At 36.3% G+C, this 19,928-nt stretch overlaps 1 protein-coding gene across 10 annotated transcripts in view; it reads right to left on the reverse strand.

Moving 5' to 3' along the window:
* The window catches only part of LOC138307399 (lysine-specific demethylase 6A-like), a 150,816-nt gene that overhangs the window by 35,028 nt on the left and 95,860 nt on the right, over positions 1 to 19,928 (reverse strand). For 6 of the 10 annotated variants that reach the window (XM_069248123.1, XM_069248122.1, XM_069248128.1 and 3 more), the window contains one exon: positions 1,326 to 1,446. In XM_069248123.1, coding sequence (XP_069104224.1) covers positions 1,326 to 1,446 — 121 coding nt within the window. Of the gene's footprint in view, positions 1 to 1,325; positions 1,447 to 8,111; positions 8,607 to 8,627; positions 8,758 to 14,052; positions 14,200 to 19,928 lie in introns of those variants that run through there. The other 4 variants (XM_069248130.1, XM_069248131.1, XM_069248127.1 and 1 more) reach the window with 4 other exon arrangements.

Raw genomic sequence — 19,928 nt, forward strand, 5'->3', positions numbered from 1 at the left:
TGTATTTCTCGGAATCCTGTCACTCTGATTTCAATGAAATAATCAGCAATCAAGTTTATTGGCGTGTTTTATATGTTATATAGAACATTATAGCAATGTTATGAGCATCAAATAGTCTATAAAACACCATATAATTGATCTCTGTAGCGGCAAACAACACGAGGTCATAATCCGGAAGTTTACAAAAAATCAGGCTTCGGTGAATTGCATCATGGGATACCTAGTTTACAAACATTGGAGATACAGTAACTCTTTTCACAAAGATATATTTAATTCATAAAATATATCAAAAAAGATATATAATCCATTCCTATGCATAACGTTACCGAAGAAAGTATTTTATCGGCGTATTGAAATATGAGCGAGAGTAAGCATGAAATCAAACTTGCACACGTGTTTCACATATGTCGGTCAACAGGGGAATTTCCCAGAATCCTGTCGCCGTGATTTTAATGAAATAATCAGCAATCAAGTTTATACACGTAAATCACATGTAATTAAGAACATTTTACCGAGTGTAAAACACCGCACAGTCATATTAAAATCATTTAATCGATCTCTGTAGCAAACACCACGAAATAATATCCGGAAGTTTACAAAAATAAGGCTTCGGTAAACTGCATCATGGGATGGCAAATTGACCGAGAATACTCTAAACGAAGTCAGTTTCAGGTTAATGATGCAAGCCTTGATAATATAGTAATCCTTTACACATCTATATAATAAATACGCGAAATATATCAAAATAGAGATAAAATAAAATCATAACCATACTGAAGAAAGTATTTTAACTGGCATGCTGAAATAATGAGTGAAAGTAAGCGTGGATTCGTATGGCCGCCATGTTTGTTTACACACAAGTAGGCTTACGTAATGGCAGAATAAACAACGAACAGAAACATGACCAAGTCCATTTTGCTAAAGATATTTACACCATAGTGAGTTTTTATTAGTTATATATTTACAGTATAAGTTTACAGACAGTTTTCGTAATTATAAACATCGATAAGCATTACCGTACTTCAATAGAGATGGATCGTATCAGAAACATGAAACACAGATGGTTACGTGGGTGCATGGGCCTAATTTTTGGGTGCGGCTTATATTACGGTGCGTCTTATACGTGTACAAAACCTGAAAAAATCGTAAAAAAGGCCTCTGCGGCTTATACACAGGTGCGTTTTATTGTCCGGAAAATACGGTACACAGTCATTCTCAACAATTTAGTTTTACCTGGCAATCCTGTCTAATTATAATGGAGGCAACAGTTCCTAACTAATCTAAAATGTTATTCTACAGTTAATCATTAATAATAATGGTGTTACCTTCAAGCTTGCGTCATAGTTATCTGCCACTTTGGACATCAACCCAAGCCGAATGTGGACCTCGTTAGCCTTTGTAAACCCCGGCTCTCTGTACAAAACCTCTTGGAATGCCTTTGTAGCCCTGCAATATACAAACAGAGAATCTCTATGATACCATTCATATAAATCATATCTAGATATCATTTGGAATCTTTCTTGGCTTGGTTTTGCTGAACCAAGAAGAACTACTCGGAAATATATATGTTGTATGTACTGGCAATTCCAACATTAATGCTATGAAAGTTTATGATACAAAAAGTGAATTCCAATTGAAATCCAGGCAGAAAATCTATTACACCCCACAGGTTGTGTGTACTTATTAGTTATAGAACGTCTTATTAACAGCTAGGATCATTTAAGGATGTGCCAGGTTTATAAGAGGATGAAAGCCAGAGTATCCAGAGAAAACCACCAACCAATGATCAGTACTTGGAAACTGATGAGATTATTTGTTGTGTAACCATGTGTCTACTACAGTAGAACGTGTTTAACAACCTCTGGTGACCAATATACACATGTTACAGACATATAGGAACATTGACGAGGATTGAAAATTACTGTGTTGTAACTATGAATTTGGTATAAACATGTTTTACTGTAATAAATCCTATCATCCCGATAATACACAAATCACACATTTATATGCATATCTAGCCTAATAAATCAATAAGCCTGAAGACACATTTAGGCTCTTCTAAATCAAAGAATAGACTGTTTCATTATGAATTTACAGGAAGAATGTCTCAGCTACATTTCAAATACATCTCCCTGATTCACTCAAAAACCCTGTCATTGAATGAAAATTAGAAAAAACTTATGCTACCATAGGCCATAATTGAATGATGTTATGAATTTTCCAACTATTTACATTAATAGGAAGTTTGACTGGGCGGCCATGGACCACCCAACAAGTATATCAAAGCTGACGAATATACCTCAGGTCATATGTCTGGGAAGCACATTGTCACACATCAGGCACCAGTGTAAGTTTGTCAAATTTTACCCTTGGTACAGTCAGTGTATCGCTGTAGTCTATCTAGGATACATACTCATAATGATCAGATACCTGCATCTTCACTCAAATTAAATACCTGTATCTTCACTAAAATACCTGCAAAATACCTGTATCTTCACTAAGATACCTGCATCAGATACAATATATGTGTTACAGGTACCAAACACTCAGACACCTTTATCTTGTCAAGATACCTGTATCAAATACAATAGCTCTAGATCATCAAACAAAATTATCCCCTTCACAAAAGCTGAGCGATATCATGTACAAATTTACCAAAACATATTTCCTAACATCTCAGTGATCAATAGCCTTAACATACAACATTCTGTAAAAAAATCTATATTTATTAGGTGTAATAAGTTAATTACCTAAGGCAGACAACTCATAATGATTATGCGAACTTTATTGACCCCTATATCCATGTCTTTGAAGTTCCTGAGGCCTTTAATCTCTAAACACTGCTAAAATGTTCATACATAATTATACAGGCCTGTTTTCCCCTGTCTTCTTCTAACAGTTACCTGTCTCTCTTTACACCTGTTTGCTCGTTAAGACTCTTTTTATCATGATTTGTATATCCAAACATCAAAGGATTGACAGCTTTACCTGTCTGTCCAGTAATCGTCTGCCCCCCAAACAGCCCACTACAAAAGTAATCTGATATCCTCATTATAATAAACACATACAACAGATTGCTACACAAAAGTTTGTAAATTACTCAGTCACGAAAAAACTCCACTACATGGTACACTGTGTGGTACAAGCCTTCTGTAGCATATGTTGTAGCCCAATATAAGGTATCTATAGACCCACATGTATAGTTGCAATCCTACTTATATGTTGTAGGTTGGTGGATTTTTCTCTGGGTACTCTGCTTTTAAATTTGATGTAAAACACACTCTGTGGTATATCTATTACTTACTCTTTATGTGTATACCTGTCTATCATTATCATGTAATCATTATTATGTCATGTGACATTTCTAATGAGCCAATCAATTTGTCAGCCAGGTGTTGTCAATTGTGTCAGTTTTCAAAATTTTTTCACAACAGTGCATAATTGTCAGGCAATTGTACTGTTTTACAGGATTTCTTGCCATGTTTCGCTCCTGACAGATTTGAACAAAACATGGCTTATAAAAGACATCTGTGTCTCTCATGCATTTTATCTCAAAGCACACAACATTTGATTTATATATGAAAAAGAAGAAAAAAGCATGTTCTGACTAAAAGCTTAGCAAACAACTGCAACTGTGCAACTTTACCTTTTCATTTCTAGTAATTAACAGTGACCTTGACCTGAGGAAGGTCGATCTGCATGAGATCACATACTTTTTTAGTAACAGTGACCTTGACCTGAGGAAGGTCAATCTGCATATCACATACTATTTTTAGAAAAGGTAATTTTGACCTGAAATGTAATCCTGAGCAGGCAAGCTTTTGTAAATGGAAGTCAGTATGAGCACAAGTTTTGATCAACAGATCTTACTAGATCTTCTGATATTGCATGGAAAGCTGCATGGAGTCGCCTGCATCACAACAAATTTTTTTCCCCACAAAAAATGTGGTGTTTGTACTACTCGCGTAAAAGAAATTACATCGTAGTGAATGCTGTTGCAAAAAAGCAAACAAGTTCACCTGTGTTTATAGTGCATCTGTCGTGTGCTGAAACATGATAACACAGATTGTATAGTGTATTTTGGTAGGACAGCCTGCCGTCTAGACCAGCAGGCCAGAACAGGTACTGGCTGTCAACACACCAGATACAAACAAATTAAGGCTTGAGGCCGGCTTCTTTGTACAGAGAAAAAATTAGTGTAATCATAAACATGTAAAATTAATACTTGAGACCACAGATTTTTTACAAACGGAAAACTACCTAGCATATACATGTGAGGGTGAAATTACAAATATGTAAAATTATGAGGCATGTGACAGATACTATTGCTGCCTTCCAAAAAAAATTATCATAATATGAATATCTAATAACATCAAAATGAACAGACGAGGATAAAACAAAATCATAAATGGATGTCCCTTACTGATAATGACAAGCAGTACATGTAACTGTTATGGTATTATCCTAGATTAACAGGTAGGTAGAGCTATTTTAGTCTGAGTCTGCAGGTTATATGGAGCTTGATTTAGTATTACATCAAACACCTTAAAAAACTTGGCTTCATTGTCCAAACACACCTATATCAGCACTCTATAATTCACACTGACTTATACAACTCACACAGAGGTAATCTACATTGTAATCGTATTCATATGCGTCAAATAACAACAAAGGAATTAAGAATCAGATTGTACAAACACCAAAATATATGTATGTACATGTATAGATTTAGCCTATTGATAGTTGTCTATTTTAAACATTCTGACTTTAGTACAAAGATTATACAGTACCGACCAGGTAATTGATCCCATCAACTATTTCCATTCATCGTTACGATAGTTTCAGTCACCACTATACTATGTGATATCCGTTCATCGTTACGATAGTTTCAGTCACCACTATACTATGTGATATCCGTTCATCGTTACGATAGTTTCAGTCACCACTATACTATGTGATATCCGTTCATCGTTACGATAGTTTCAGTCACCACTATACTATGTGATATCCGTTCATCGTTACGATAGTTTCAGTCACCACTATACTATGTGATATCCGTTCATCGTTACGATAGTTTCAGTCACCACTATACTATGTGATATCCGTTCATCGTTACGATAGTTTCAGTCACCACTATACTATGTGATATCCGTTCATCATTACGATAGTTTCAGTAACCACTATACTATGTGATGTCCGTTCATCGTTACGATAGTTTCAGTCACCACTATACTATGTGATGTCCGTTCATCGTTACGATAGTTTCAGTCACCACTATACTATGTGATGTCCGTTCATCGTTACGATAGTTTCAGTCACCACTATACTATGTGATATCCGTTCATCGTTACGATAGTTTCAGTCACCACTATACCATGTGATATCCGTTCATCGTTACGATAGTTTCAGTCACCACTATACCATGTGATATCCGTTCATCGTTACGATAGTTTCAGTCACCACTATACCATGTGATATCCGTTCATCGTTACGATAGTTTCAGTCACCACTATACCATGTGATGTCCGTTCATCGTTACGATAGTTTCAGTCACCACTATACTATGTGATATCATCGTTCGATAGTTTCAGTCACCACTATACTATGTGATTCCTTCATCGTTACGATAGTTTCAGTCACCACTATACCATGTGATATCCGTTCATACGATAGTTTCAGTCACCACTATACCATGTGATATCCGTTCATCGTTACGATAGTTTCAGTCACCACTATACCATGTGATATCCGTTCATCGTTACGATAGTTTCAGTCACCACTATACCATGTGATATCCGTTCATCGTTACGATAGTTTCAGTCACCACTATACCATGTGATATCCGTTCATCGTTACGATAGTTTCAGTCACCACTATACTATGTGATATCCGTTCATCGTTACGATAGTTTCAGTCACTACTATACTATGTGATGCCAATTTTTTCCTGTTTAACAATACAACAACCATATTTCATGACAATTTGAGGACCAATTACATTTAAATGTTTTAAAATCAAGATGATTTAATTATAACTTCCTGCAGGGCTGTTTCAGTTTGGCACCTATGCGAGACATATACTGAAATCCAAGGTCATCCGGTTCACAGACCCGTTAAGATGGCAGTAAATCATTCACATGTGACCTGACATGACCTGATGTTTTTACACTTCAGTGAACATGAGTATATCAGGACTGAATCTGAAAACAGCACTCCCCGAATGTCGACCAACAGGCAACAGTTCTAGTTGTTGTCACAGCCACATCAGAAGCACAGAAGCCTTTTAAGGGGGTGGGTGGGGAGTCACTCAGTGTTGTGTAAATGAAAGCCAATATGTTGTTCAGTCCTATAAGAAAGACTAACAAGAGAACCAGTCCAGTTTGCCGTGCTTGCCCCTGTCAATACCAGGGTGTGGGTTCACTTCCGCCCTGTAGGAAGTAGATTGGGTCTCCGAAGCCACAGCAGATGAGCAAGATATTAATTCAATTATGTCTACTAAATTGCTACTTCACTCTTTTAACATATATAACCGAAATTTAAGGTAATGTACATGATTTAAAGAGTAGTAAGTCAGACTTCATTTCTGTGGGTACCAAAATTAAGATGAAAAGATTTTCTTTTAATAACACAGGAAGTGTAATTTATGTTTTACATTTTTTGTCAGAATATGATATGATGTTCTAGATCAACTTCAACATTGTGATAATTTGCAGATACCTGAAAATTAAATGGCTGCATGCATGGTCAAAATTAAGCTTCTGCAAGCTTGTCCTTCACCAGGCCTGTCATTGCAAAAGGATTTTCGGAACCCAATTATTCATATTTAGAGCCAGCTAGATAATTCCAAAATGTGCCAGGGTTAGGTAGAAAGCTAGAGTCATTTGTACCCAGAGAAAAATCACCAACATACAGTCCATGTGGTTTCAAACTGGTATCCAGAGGTTGAGGACTTGTAGTAATGAAACACCTTAACCACATGGCCCTAAATTTATCACAGCTGTTAATAACAATAAATATCCACTTTCCCTGTCTGTTGGACCTGAGCCAGGCTGTGAATGCCAGACTAGTATATACAACTAGGTCACAGCTATCAATTCTATAAATATTGACATCTGAGTATCACATGGAGTAGCTAATCTACTGTATACCTGTACAGCACACAGGTGTGTAGGTCCCCCACAGGTGTGTAGGTCCCCCACAGGTGTGTAGGTCCCCCACAGGTGTGTAGGTCCCCCACAGGTGTGTAGGTCCCCCACAGGTGGGTAGGTCCCCCACAGGTGGGTAGGTCCCCCACAGGTGTGTAGGTCCCATAAAGGTGGGTAGGTCTCCCAAAGGTGTGTAGGTCCCCCACAGGTGTGTAGGTTCCCCACAGGTGGGTAGGTTCCCCACAGGTGGGTAGGTCCCCCAAAGGTTGGTAGGTCTCCCACAGGTGTGTAGGTCCCCGACAGGTAGGTACCATGATTTCCTGTGTGTCTAGTGATGGCACAAGTTGAACAGGTTTTAATATAAATAAATAGTATGATGAGATTCTATGTAATGGATCATACCTTTCCTTTGAGACTTTCACCTTGTCCAAACTGCCCACCCCTATCAGGTATTAATAACTGTCCATCCTGCCCTCCCCCTCTCAGGTATTAATAACTGTCCATCCTGCCCTCCCCCTCTCAGGTATTATAACACTGTCCATCCTGCCCTCCCCCTTTCAGGTAATAACACTGTCCATCCTGTCCACCCCCTTTCAGACAATGACCTTGCCCCCCCCCCCCCCCCACCCACAAAAACAAATCAATCACCTCACCTTGTCCTCCTAACCTACCCCCCACCTGCCTTTTCGGTAATAACATTGTCCAGCCTATCTTACCCATTTCAGATCACGCCCCCCCTATATATATGCTACTACAACTTGTGTTAGTTACAGGTTAAATGATATTTTTCATTATAAACACATTATTAGAAAACTTCATGTTTATGTAACAGCCAGAGTAAAGATGACAGCCCCTGTCTCAGTAGTAGGAATTCTACACCATGAGTATGTCCCACCAAATCAGTGTAAACACAGAAGCCTACACAAGCAGTAGTGCATTGTCATCCAAATGCTATATATATACTTACAATAGGTGTAAACTCCAGTCTAAACAAAGGGCTTTCCTTTGTTACAATATCTCACATAGATTCTGTCAACTGTACACAAAGAAAATCCATACACTCCACTCCTAATTAGCAGCTATAACACAACAATGGCCGGGCTAATTAACAAAGCTTGGTCTGTATCCTCCTGGTTACAAGGAAGTGCAGGTTTCCTACAAATTATTTCCTGAAACACACAACAGGAACCTTGTCTGGAACCACAAAGTGAAAGTAGAGGTATCCAAATGACCCTTGTTGGTGACACAGGTAAATTAACAATCAGTAATTACAGGTAAAACACAAGATGAGCACATTGTATTCCAGTGCTATGGTTTAGATCCCAGACAAAGCTTTGTCCTACAGATAACACAGCTGGCCAGTCAGCACCTGTTGTCCAAATCAGGTATACCAGCACACTGGCCAAACAACACCTGTATCACACACATGTGTAGTAAACACAAAACTTACAAGCTGTAGAACTAACACAGGTGTGCAATTTACCTGTCTGACTGTCCACCCTACTGCTGGGCAGTGTCCAGTACCAGAGGAAGGCAGTTCAGCTGTGAGTGACCTGTTTAGTGAAATGCTGAGGTAAGCCTAGTGGCATTCCAGCTATGTGTATATATATAAAGTCCAGTGAAGGCCTTACCTGTGTACTAGACAGTACTGAAGTATAGGTAGACTGTCAGTGGCGGCCTACATATGTACTCATACAGTACTATATCATACCTACATGCTCAGTCCTGTTCACAACACACTACCGTAAATCTACTATAATTTGGGCTATTGTAATTAAATTCATTTAAAATATTGGCTATTGTTATTATATTCAATGTTTTGTTTTTAATTTTTGAACAAAAAAATGTGTCTTAAATTTTGGTACAAATTAATTTTCTATGAACAATTTTTTGTTACAATATGATGAATCTATGCATGCATCATATTTAATTTAATAGAATAATTATTACGACATATAAATATTTATTTGTACAATACATTATATTGCCCAAATTTGATAGAATATGTATGAACAGAAATTGTCTTATTCCTTTGCAACAGATTTTCATACATTTATTTTAATTTTTAAACATATTTCTTTTTTAAGTTTTCCATTACATACTATCAAACAATTGTGGACATCTACTATATCTGTAGCAAACAATAGATTTTTAAACAACACACTGACAAAGTTATTATTATCATGGGATATTTTATGTGTGGCCCTTTAATCGCGATTATGTAACCACAACACCCAAGCTAGCTGTCAACTACCGGGTCAACTGGGAGTTTGAATCGCTAAGGAAAAAGACACTATATTTATGATTTGTAGATTGAAATTTTGTACTTGTGTTAAAGTCTATAAAAGTAACAGACTTATCAATATTTAAAAACCTAAATAATAGATCAATAACAATTTTAGCGTGGGTATACCTGATAGAATGATATGATTTTCATTGTAACGAAGATGTCAGATAGAATGAATAATGAAGGACACTCTATTCATGCTACAGTGAATCTCTACAGATCGTACAGCTGTCGGAAATGCCACGCAAAATCAAGTGACTCGTGGAATTAGTAGCAATATTTCCTTTTACTACTTGTGTTATGATCAATTTCCCAGCTAGCATATAATATGAGTTACAGGAAATTTATTGTACATTGCATTTAAATACATTAATATTAAATCACAATATTCATGCTTTAAATATAACTTCCTATTCTTTGGACAAATCAAGAATTATTGTATGATTTGTTTCTGCCATATGTTCTTTACTAAGGTAATTTCTTATTTGTGGAGGCGAAAAAGTAGATAGGGGTTTATTTATTGTTAGTTTTACGTCCTATTAACAGCCATGTAAGGATTTGCCAGATTTGTTTGTCTCTGACTGAAAGTCAATGTACCAGGAGAAAAACCATGACCAGCAGTTAGTACCTGGCAATTGGCCCACATGAAATTCAAACTTGTGACTCAGAGGTGGAGGGCTTGTGGTAAGGGTTTGTAAGTATCTTTGAGTGATAAAACATTGTAGGAAATTTAAAAGTGTCTTCGAATAATAATTAAGACATTTGTAATTTGTATGTGATTTTTAACAATAAGACACAATAGTAATTTGTATGTGTTTTTGAGCAATAAGACACAATGGAAATTTGTATGTGTTTTTGAGCCATAAGACACCATAGTAATTTGCATGTGTTTTTGAGGGATAAGACACAATAGTAATTTGTATGTGTTTTTGAACAATAAGACACAATAGTAATTTGTATGTGTTTTTGAACAATAAGACACAATAGTAATTTGTATGTGTTTTTGAACAATAAGACACAATAGTAATTTGTATGTTTTTAGTGATAAGACACAACAGTAATTTGTATGTGTTTTATGAGCGATAAGACACAATAGTAATTTGTATGTGTTTTATGAGATAAGACACAATAGTAATTTGTATGTGTTTTTGACAATAAGACACAATAGTAATTTGTATGTGTTTTTGAGCGATAAGACACAATAGTAATTTGTATGTGTTTTTGAGTGATAAGACACAATAGTAATTTGTATGTGTTTTTGAGCGATAAGACACAATAGTAATTTGTATGTGTTTTTGAACAATAAGACACAATAGTAATTTGTATGTGTTTTTGAACGATAAGACACAATTGTAATTTGTATGTGTTTTTGAGCGATAAGACACAATAGTAATTTGTATGTGTTTTTGAACGATAAGACACAATAGTAATTTGTATGTGTTTTTGAACAATAAGACACAATAGTAATTTGTATGTGTTTTTGAGCGATAAGACACAATAGTAATTTGTATGTGTTTTTGAGTGATAAGACACAATAGTAATTTGTATGTGTTTTTGAACAATAAGACACAATAGTAATTTGTATGTGTTTTTGAGTGATAAGACACAATAGTAATTTGTATGTGTTTTGAACAATAAGACACAATAGTATTTGTTGTGTTTTTGATAAGACACAATAGTAATTTGTATGTGTTTTTGACGATAAGACACAATAGTAATTTGTATGTGTTTTTGACAATAAGACACAATAGTAATTTGTATGTGTTTTTGAGATAAGACACAATTGTAATTTGTATGTGTTTTTGAGCGATAAGACACAATAGTAATTTGTATGTGTTTTTGAGCGATAAGACACAATTGTAATTTGTATGTGTTTTTGAGCGATAAGACACAATAGTAATTTGTATGTGTTATTGAGTGATAAGGCAATGTAGTAATATATAAGCATCTTTCGACACTACAGAGACCTGGAAGCCAGAAGTATCTAGTAATGCCTATATATAAATGTTATGATATAATATCTGGTAGCTACTGGGGTCTGGACAGTGATTAAATCCACAATGTTTACACATAGTACAGGAATAAGTTTGTTTATCATCACTGTATGGAATACAGCGATAGCCATGTTTCCTCATATAAACCATTAACATATCCATCATTCTAATACAACAGCAGTGAAATTGTAAGATTGGGTGCAGGAAGGATATATGGTACTTTTTGGTTTCATTAGTACACTAAAGTGTACAGGAAAACTATGGCAGTTATATTTATTTAATCATAACATTAATAAAATGAAAGAAAAACAAAAAGCAATAAATGTCAAATATCCATAAAAATATAAATATACATAAATTGTATTCTTTTCATACAATGTTATTTTCATTAGCTATTTCATCAGCACTTAACATTTTTTTTACAGACCCCCTATAGACAACACATGGCCTACTTGATCTGGGATATCCCACACAGTCGCCACCTACACATTTAGCCAGTTCAGTATGACATGTATAATATCACAAACCACAAATATGCCAACAAGCCAGAACTTGCCCCAACCTATATACTGCCCGGTTTGATGTTGATGACATTTCACTATTTACAGGGATATAAAAATATTTCTGGTTTCTTGTGAATAAATCTGAATACAGCTGAAATGAGGCGATGACCTGGATAGGGATGGAATGACTCACTACATATATGGCTGCTTGTCCACCCTTAGTAAATGGTCAGACCATGACATTCTTCTATAACCTTATAGTATAGTCAGTGACTGACCCACCCCATAGGTAACACTGTCACATCAAGTCATTGGTATGGTCAGTGACTGACCCACCCCATGGGTAACACTGTCACATCAAGTCATTGGTATGGTCAGTGACTGACCCACCCCATAGGTAACACTGTCACATCAAGTCATTGGTATGGTCAGTGACTGACCCACCCCATAGGTAACACTGTCACATCAAGTCATTGGTATGGTCAGTGACTGACCCACCCCATGGGTAACACTGTCACATCAAGCCATTGGTATGGTCAGTGACTGACCCACCCCATAGGTAACACTGTCACATCAAACCATTGGTATGGTCAGTGACTGACCCACCCCATAGGTAACACTGTCACATCAAGCCATTGGTATGGTCAGTGACTGACCCACTCCATGGGTAACACTGCCACATCAAGCCATTGGTATGGTCAGTGACTGACTCGCCCTATGGGTAACACTGTCACATCAAGCCATTGGTATGGTCAGTGACTGACCCACTCCATGGGTAACACTGCCACATCAAGTCATTGGTATGGTCAGTGACTGACCCACCCCATGGGTAACACTGTCACATCAAGCCATTGGTATGGTCAGTGACTGACCCACTCCATGGGTAACACTGCCACATCAAGTCATTGGTATGGTCAGTGACTGACCCACCCCATGGGTAACACTGTCACATCAAGTCATTGGTATGGTCAGTGACTGACCCACCCCAAGGGTAACACTGTCACATCAAGCCATTGGTATGGTCAGTGACTGACCCACCCCATGGGTAACACTGTCACATCAAGTCATTGGTATGGTCAGTGACTGACCCACCCAATAGGTAACACTGTCACATCAAGTCATTGGTATGGTCAGTGACTGACCCACCCCACAGGTAACACTGTTACATGAAGCCATTGGTATGGTCAGTGACTGACCCACCCCATGGGTAACACTGTTACATCAAGTCATTTGTATGGTCAGTGACTGACCCACCCCACAGGTAACACTGTTACATCAAGTCATTGGTATGGTCAGTGACTGACCCACCCCACAGGTAACACTGTTACATCAAGTCATTTGTATGGTCAGTGACTGACCCACCCCACAGGTAACACTGTTACATCAAGCCATTGGTATGGTCAGTGACTGACCCACCCCACAGGTAACACTGTTACATCAAGTCATTTGTATGGTCAGTGACTGACCCACCCCACAGGTAACACTGTTACATCAAGTCATTGGTATGGTCAGTGACATCTTTCCTGTACTTTACCTCTTTATCAACAAATCAATCCATCATGGGAGGCCTAAATGGTATTTAAACTTTCAGTAGCAATTAAGATATCAGACCGGAATTCTTTTACTTCCGGGGGAGGCGTTATTATGACCCAGTAGTGAACCATCCTAGCTTGTATTTACATCATCCACTCCAAACCAGACACATGGTAGGAATATAAGCCTTAAGATGGACTGCAAGTCTTAGATCTCCCGTATCTACTCCTTTATACAAATTACATGTCAACAAAAATCATGTTCAGGAGTGAATAGTTAAATGTTTTTAATATAGTCACACTATTAAATGATAAAACTAAGAATTGTTTTCCCATCAGAATTATGAAATTAGAAAATGATATTCATAACTTTTCCTCCTATTCTATCCAGATAGGATAGACCTTAATTATTAAAACTGTACATACCCCCATCCTGTCCTACTCATAAATATCATGATGAAGTTATTAAAGATCACAATTTTTGTAATGTTATCAACACAAAAGTCATTAACATGGCTGTAAACATACAAATGGCTGAAACAATACCAACAGTTATTATCAAAATATGGACATAAAATTTTAGATAAAATACCTGTTCTAGAGATAATACCTTTCTGAACCCTTCTGATTGAGAATCTCTGGTACTAAATATTCCGTCAGTGCCCTGAGACATCAGCGTATCATTGACGCTGAGACCTCACGACATAAGGTGGCAGCGATTATCAATAATATATACATGTAAACCTCTGACGATCCCATTATCTACAGCTCCAAGGTCACCAAGTGCATTATAGTAACCAATAATGTAACAGTCATGTTTACACTTGGAACTCTTCAGGGATTAAAGATAAAAAAAGACCTGGGCTTGTTCGCCAACATGCATTATACACACAAACACAAGTGTGTAGCATTGATATGATAGCATTGGTGTATGACAGCTGTGAAAGTGAACTGGTCACATATTATTGGCTTTATATATCAACGGCAGAGTAAATCATTCTAATGAACGACTTTACAGAATTCCCAACAGACGGCATGAATCATTAGTTCATTTCGTTCAGTATTGAAGTGATGTGTGCAGATTAGGAATCTGTGATCGACAAATCAGTCTCCATACATATGGCCTAAATATCTACGGAAATGAACATGTTTACAACATTCTGATCTAGCTTATTCTGGGCGAGTATCAGACAATTTATCATGATGCAGCTAACAGTTTTCTTGTAGTAGCTTTAATCTGGCTAGATCTCACAAGATATAATATATGGGAGGCAATAAGGGTCTTATGCTATTGAAATTATGGAACTTTAGGTCATATCCAACCACAACGGTACAAACCAAACTGTTTCTCAGCAGACCAAAATAGAACAAACTGAGTACTGAGTAATCAATTTAAGGACAAAATAATTAACTTTGATTAAAATCATGATCATAATGTTAAAAGGCGTTGAAATTAATACAAAAATACTTCTACAGATGAATGACGGAGTCCAATTGTTATAACATCCTATTGTTGACACTAAAACTTTAAGGATCTTAGACAATGGATACTGAAGACAATTGTAACATGGTGCAGGATTTACAATAACTTTAAAGGTAGGTTTCGCCCAACCAAATAAATATTTTTTTGTAAAGTCCGATAAACGGAAGAGAAGATGAAAAAAATAACAAAAATACCTCAATTTAATTTCTTTATACGTTTGAGATTGACCAAATGTGTCTTGAATACAAATTTGAAGGAAATCCTTGAATTATTACGGTGTCCGTCAGACAAAATAGTATGCAAATGTAGCTGCGATGGATAATGTAGTCGAAGTTTCGCGCATGCGCATTGTTACGCACTAAAAGTAAACAGAATGGCTGAACGAAAGTGTGTGAGATAAAAAAAAATATATCTGAATCGGAAACAAAGTGGAGGAAATTATAATGGAATCGGTAGCACCCTAGGATATTTATAGGGAATTAAATTCATAGATGGCATGTAGCGATAGAAGAAACAGAAGCCAAAACTCAGCGGAACTTGCCCGGATCTGTTGGGACTCGTGTAACGGCGTTGCACATGGTGAGTTAAATTTCAACACATATGCCTGCGCACATACAGCCGCAGACTAACTACATGTATGTTTGATGTACTAAGCTAGCGAGCGTATGTAAGTAACATGAAGTGTTATACATTATATGATATATGTATAAACAGTCCATCGTACTTCGATTTATTCTTGGTTTTTTAACTAAACATGCCGTGGCAGACTGTCACTGCCATCTGACTTTTTGTTGCACGCTTCCGTTTGTTGCTGCGGCCTCGTTTTGGAAAAAAATACGTCATGTTCTATGTAAAGCTTGACTTCGCTCTATTTTTAAAGGAGTATTTTCCTGGTCAAGCTAGGCAACTGACCACCCATATTGTTCGCTGTGTGCATTGAAAATGATCTGAAGATTTTATCTATGTACAGGATAAATTTCAATTTCGTAGTCTTTATAATTCATTGGGCGAAACCTACCTTTAATACCTGCCTCTGCCAGGGATCAAACTTGGGACCTCTGGATTACTAGTCTGATGCTCAACCAATCAAGCTAAAGAATCTCTCTAGCTGAGCGATATATTGCGGCTAAGTATTGAACAGTATTACACAATGAACATCAATTGAAAACCCTTCTAAAACATGCTAACGTAATAATTACTATATATGGTAAATATATATATATATAAGGTCAAAACAATTGATCTAGTTTATTACTTTATATGGAAAATAGGTCGAAACAATTGACCTCAAGTTAAGTCCAGGTAATCTTACTAATTGCAGTAATTATACTGGGTAACTTAAAGCTTCATATACCTCCCTGATCTCTGTAATTTATATATCCATTACATATCACATACAGGAAGGAAGCTATACTGAGGGCCTTGCCAGCCCATAGGTTATATATAACCAGGTCTATGCAATGCCAGTGGAACAAGCTATTTCTATAGCTTTGAATTTTTTTCTTGGCATTATTTCTAGAAATAGCACCATCAATTAATTTTAGAGTTATGCCAGATAAAACACGGAGGCTTGTAGAATCTGGAGCAAATTTCATGTCCTGCCATTAAAATATGAAATAATCTATTTCTGTAACATTAAGCAGTGACTTCCTACAAATATCAAATGGCGAGAGCTTCTGACGGGCGACCCATTGTTAAAGCATGTCCTACGTGCAGAACGGAGAGTACGCTCGCAATCCTGAACTAAAATCAATAGCTACAGATATCGGGATGTAATTACTTTGATTCCAGTTCCAAACTTCTGTTAAACAAACGGAAAGAGATCAGAATCGTAATGTGAAAGTTACAATACATATTGGGACACAAATGTTAATGAACAATTAATTTAAAATTGGAATGATGATTAAGTAATATTTTGAACAATGGATAATGAATAATAATCATCATTTAGAAATGCATTAATCTTATTTTCATTGATAAGATCTTCATTTAAATCAGGTATTAGGTAAACTGTTTTTTTCAATTGTGTAAAAACTCAATTTGGAATATAGCTGAGTGCATAATAATTATACTCAAGGTATGAATTCAGTTTTAATACTTACAAATATTTCATGTGTAAATATAGATAAATCCAGGTATGGACAGATAAAAGTGCACAATCTTCGTTAATATCAGGTATGCTTTTCCATGTGTTCACAGGTGAAATTCAGAATTGATGTAATTAACCTCAGGTATGACTTTCTAAAGACAATCTATATTGTGACAAGAATAACCCATCGTCATGGTAACAAATGTAAGCTAATGGCTACTGAAGCTGTGGATAAGATGGTTGTTAAACTTTATACCAGGCTCTAGATCATCAAGTATTAAATAGAGAATTTCTAGGTGGGGCAAAAACCAAACCCATCTTAATAAGTATTTCAATTTTGTCCCTTACATCAAAGGGATCTATATATGTCATTCTAATTCCTAGTGTACCTGATCTAATGTGTGTGAATGATCAGTGGGAGTGGGCAGTTGTTATAATGGGTTATATTTTATTAACGTTGTGGTTACAATAACCCTGAACGGCTGTAACACACATTACTTTCTGTGACAAGGCTGTTACATGGTGGCAAACACATAAACAGCTATATTGATATTATCACTGTTATACTTCACTTTTTCTACCTAACATGTTAGCTCACTAGTTACTATCTGAGCCAATTAACACAATCACCCCTGTAGACTCTTCTAAATCAAAGACTAGACCAGTCCATTATTAAATTTCAGGGGTGAGCTAGTTACTAGTACATGGTTGTCACTGCCATGATATGTATAATTTTTTGCATGATGTTGCTGTAACACATTTATGAGATACAGTCACACATCCTGCCATATTAGTACATCAGTCCTGTCACACACTGACCATAATGCAGCTGGAAACAAGGGAGCTATGTGTTGATGGAGGACATGTTGCATTTACCACAAACAAATACATATGTGTCCATATGTTATGTAATGTTATTTTATCAATACAAAACATCTATGCTGCTTCTCTAAACATTAAATGTAACTTAATAATATTTTAATTCTATTGCTGATTAAAATAAAAAAAACAGAGTTTTCCTGAAAACATGAAAACAATAACATGAAATTAGAGGATGCTGGACTTATAACAAGACAAATCAAAATCACCTGTTCATTTTTTTCCATTTTTAGTGTATTGAGGTTAGGTTAAAATGGAAGTGAAATACATGGAAGTGTTGGGTGCTGGTTTATTGATTATTGTATATAGACAGGTCTCGCATGTATATCTTGTGAGGCTGGCTACACAGGGATAGATGAAAAGGTACTGAGGTTGGGCTATAGTGAAGAAGATGAAAAGGTATAAAGAGGCTGGGCTATGTGATCAGCTGATTATTATACAGATCAATGGGAGAGCACCGAATAACACAGAAGATCAAGAGCTAGCTAGCTAGGTGGAATTCCCAGGAATTACCTCACTTCCATAAGTCAATGAGTCGCCCTACCTATGTCAATGATACAGTGACTATTTTACCCAAACATACCATTTTACATACAGCAGATAAGTGATGGGTAAGTACTAGTCCATATCACATCCCGTTCACACTGTAATACAGATTAAGTAATTCGTGATAATTTTCATGAAATATAGATCTAAGCCACTTATATAAAACATATTCGTAGATTACTCTGAAATACATAGTAACACATCATAGAAAAAAGATCTTAGCCACTTATATAAAACCTATTCATAGATTACTTTGAAATACATAGTGAAATATTATATAAAACACAAAATAAATTTAACCACAAGTTTCCATGAAATTTATTTTGCCTCAGAAGATGACCATTAAGCCTTACTTTCAATAAAAATGTCTCGGATAGTGGACTAAAACTGCTGTTTTGTAACATCCAGAGGCTAATAATCTCTTATTCTTTATGACTGAAGTTGACCTCAGAACAAAATTTAATTTGGTTAGAGAAATATTTTATTTCTTGATCCTTGTTTTGCCAATAAAAGAACAATTTCTAAAGAAACTGAGAATGACAGTAAGATGCTATATGTGCAGTACTACCAGAGGAACGTTGGACTTTCTATCATTAATATAGTGATAGTTGGTTGGTGGTGTCTTCTAGGAAACTCTGACTTTTACTTAGAAACAAAACCTAACAACCTGATGTGTCCAGAAGATGATGTAGGATAGAATTAACTCATTCATCCCTGAAATCATGTATTTGACTGTTCTTAATGCTTTGATTAGGAAGAGTCTATTAGTGAGCCTTTAGGGGTCAGTGAGTTACACAGTATCATTAAACCGTCATATTATTTTTACCTCATTCAAACAAAATTTTCTGGAGGTGAATTTGGAAAAGAGTGTATGTAAACTTGATCACTATGTGATGAGGGAAGGCACTGTACATTACCAGACAGTGGGAGACATTGATTTTCTAGTCCTTTTAACTGGGAGATAAAATTTATGGACAAACAGAGAAATGCCTATACTAGTCCCTAACTTGTGTACATTGTGGTAGTACTGTATGTTATGATACACTATACCATACACTATACAGTGTACTGTCTAGACAAGCACTGGCCTTAATTTGGTGCCAATTATAGACCAGAGTAAGTGAACTGGATGACCCAGATATCTTCTGACCTAGCTACTAAATATAAACATGGTACATCATTGTATTAACCTAACTGTTGCCTCACAATGTGTATACCTAACTGCTGCAAACCTAACTAAATACCTGTTGTTTATACCGATCTGCTATATCTTTTGTTTTGATATGTTCTTTTAACTTATTCAACCCTCAAATTCAGAAAGAACTGTTCATACCTTTGAATTAGAGTCCAAACTTTATGGGCAGATGTCTTTTTAACTATTTATCCCTGAAGACACATTCAATCTCTTTTTTTCATTATGGACCTTCACACCAAGTGTCTGAGTGGACTCCTGGTGTCTCATTAAGTGTCT

Source organism: Argopecten irradians, chromosome 14 (assembly GCF_041381155.1).
Source record: "Argopecten irradians isolate NY chromosome 14, Ai_NY, whole genome shotgun sequence".
Lineage (NCBI taxonomy): Eukaryota > Metazoa > Mollusca > Bivalvia > Pectinida > Pectinidae > Argopecten > Argopecten irradians.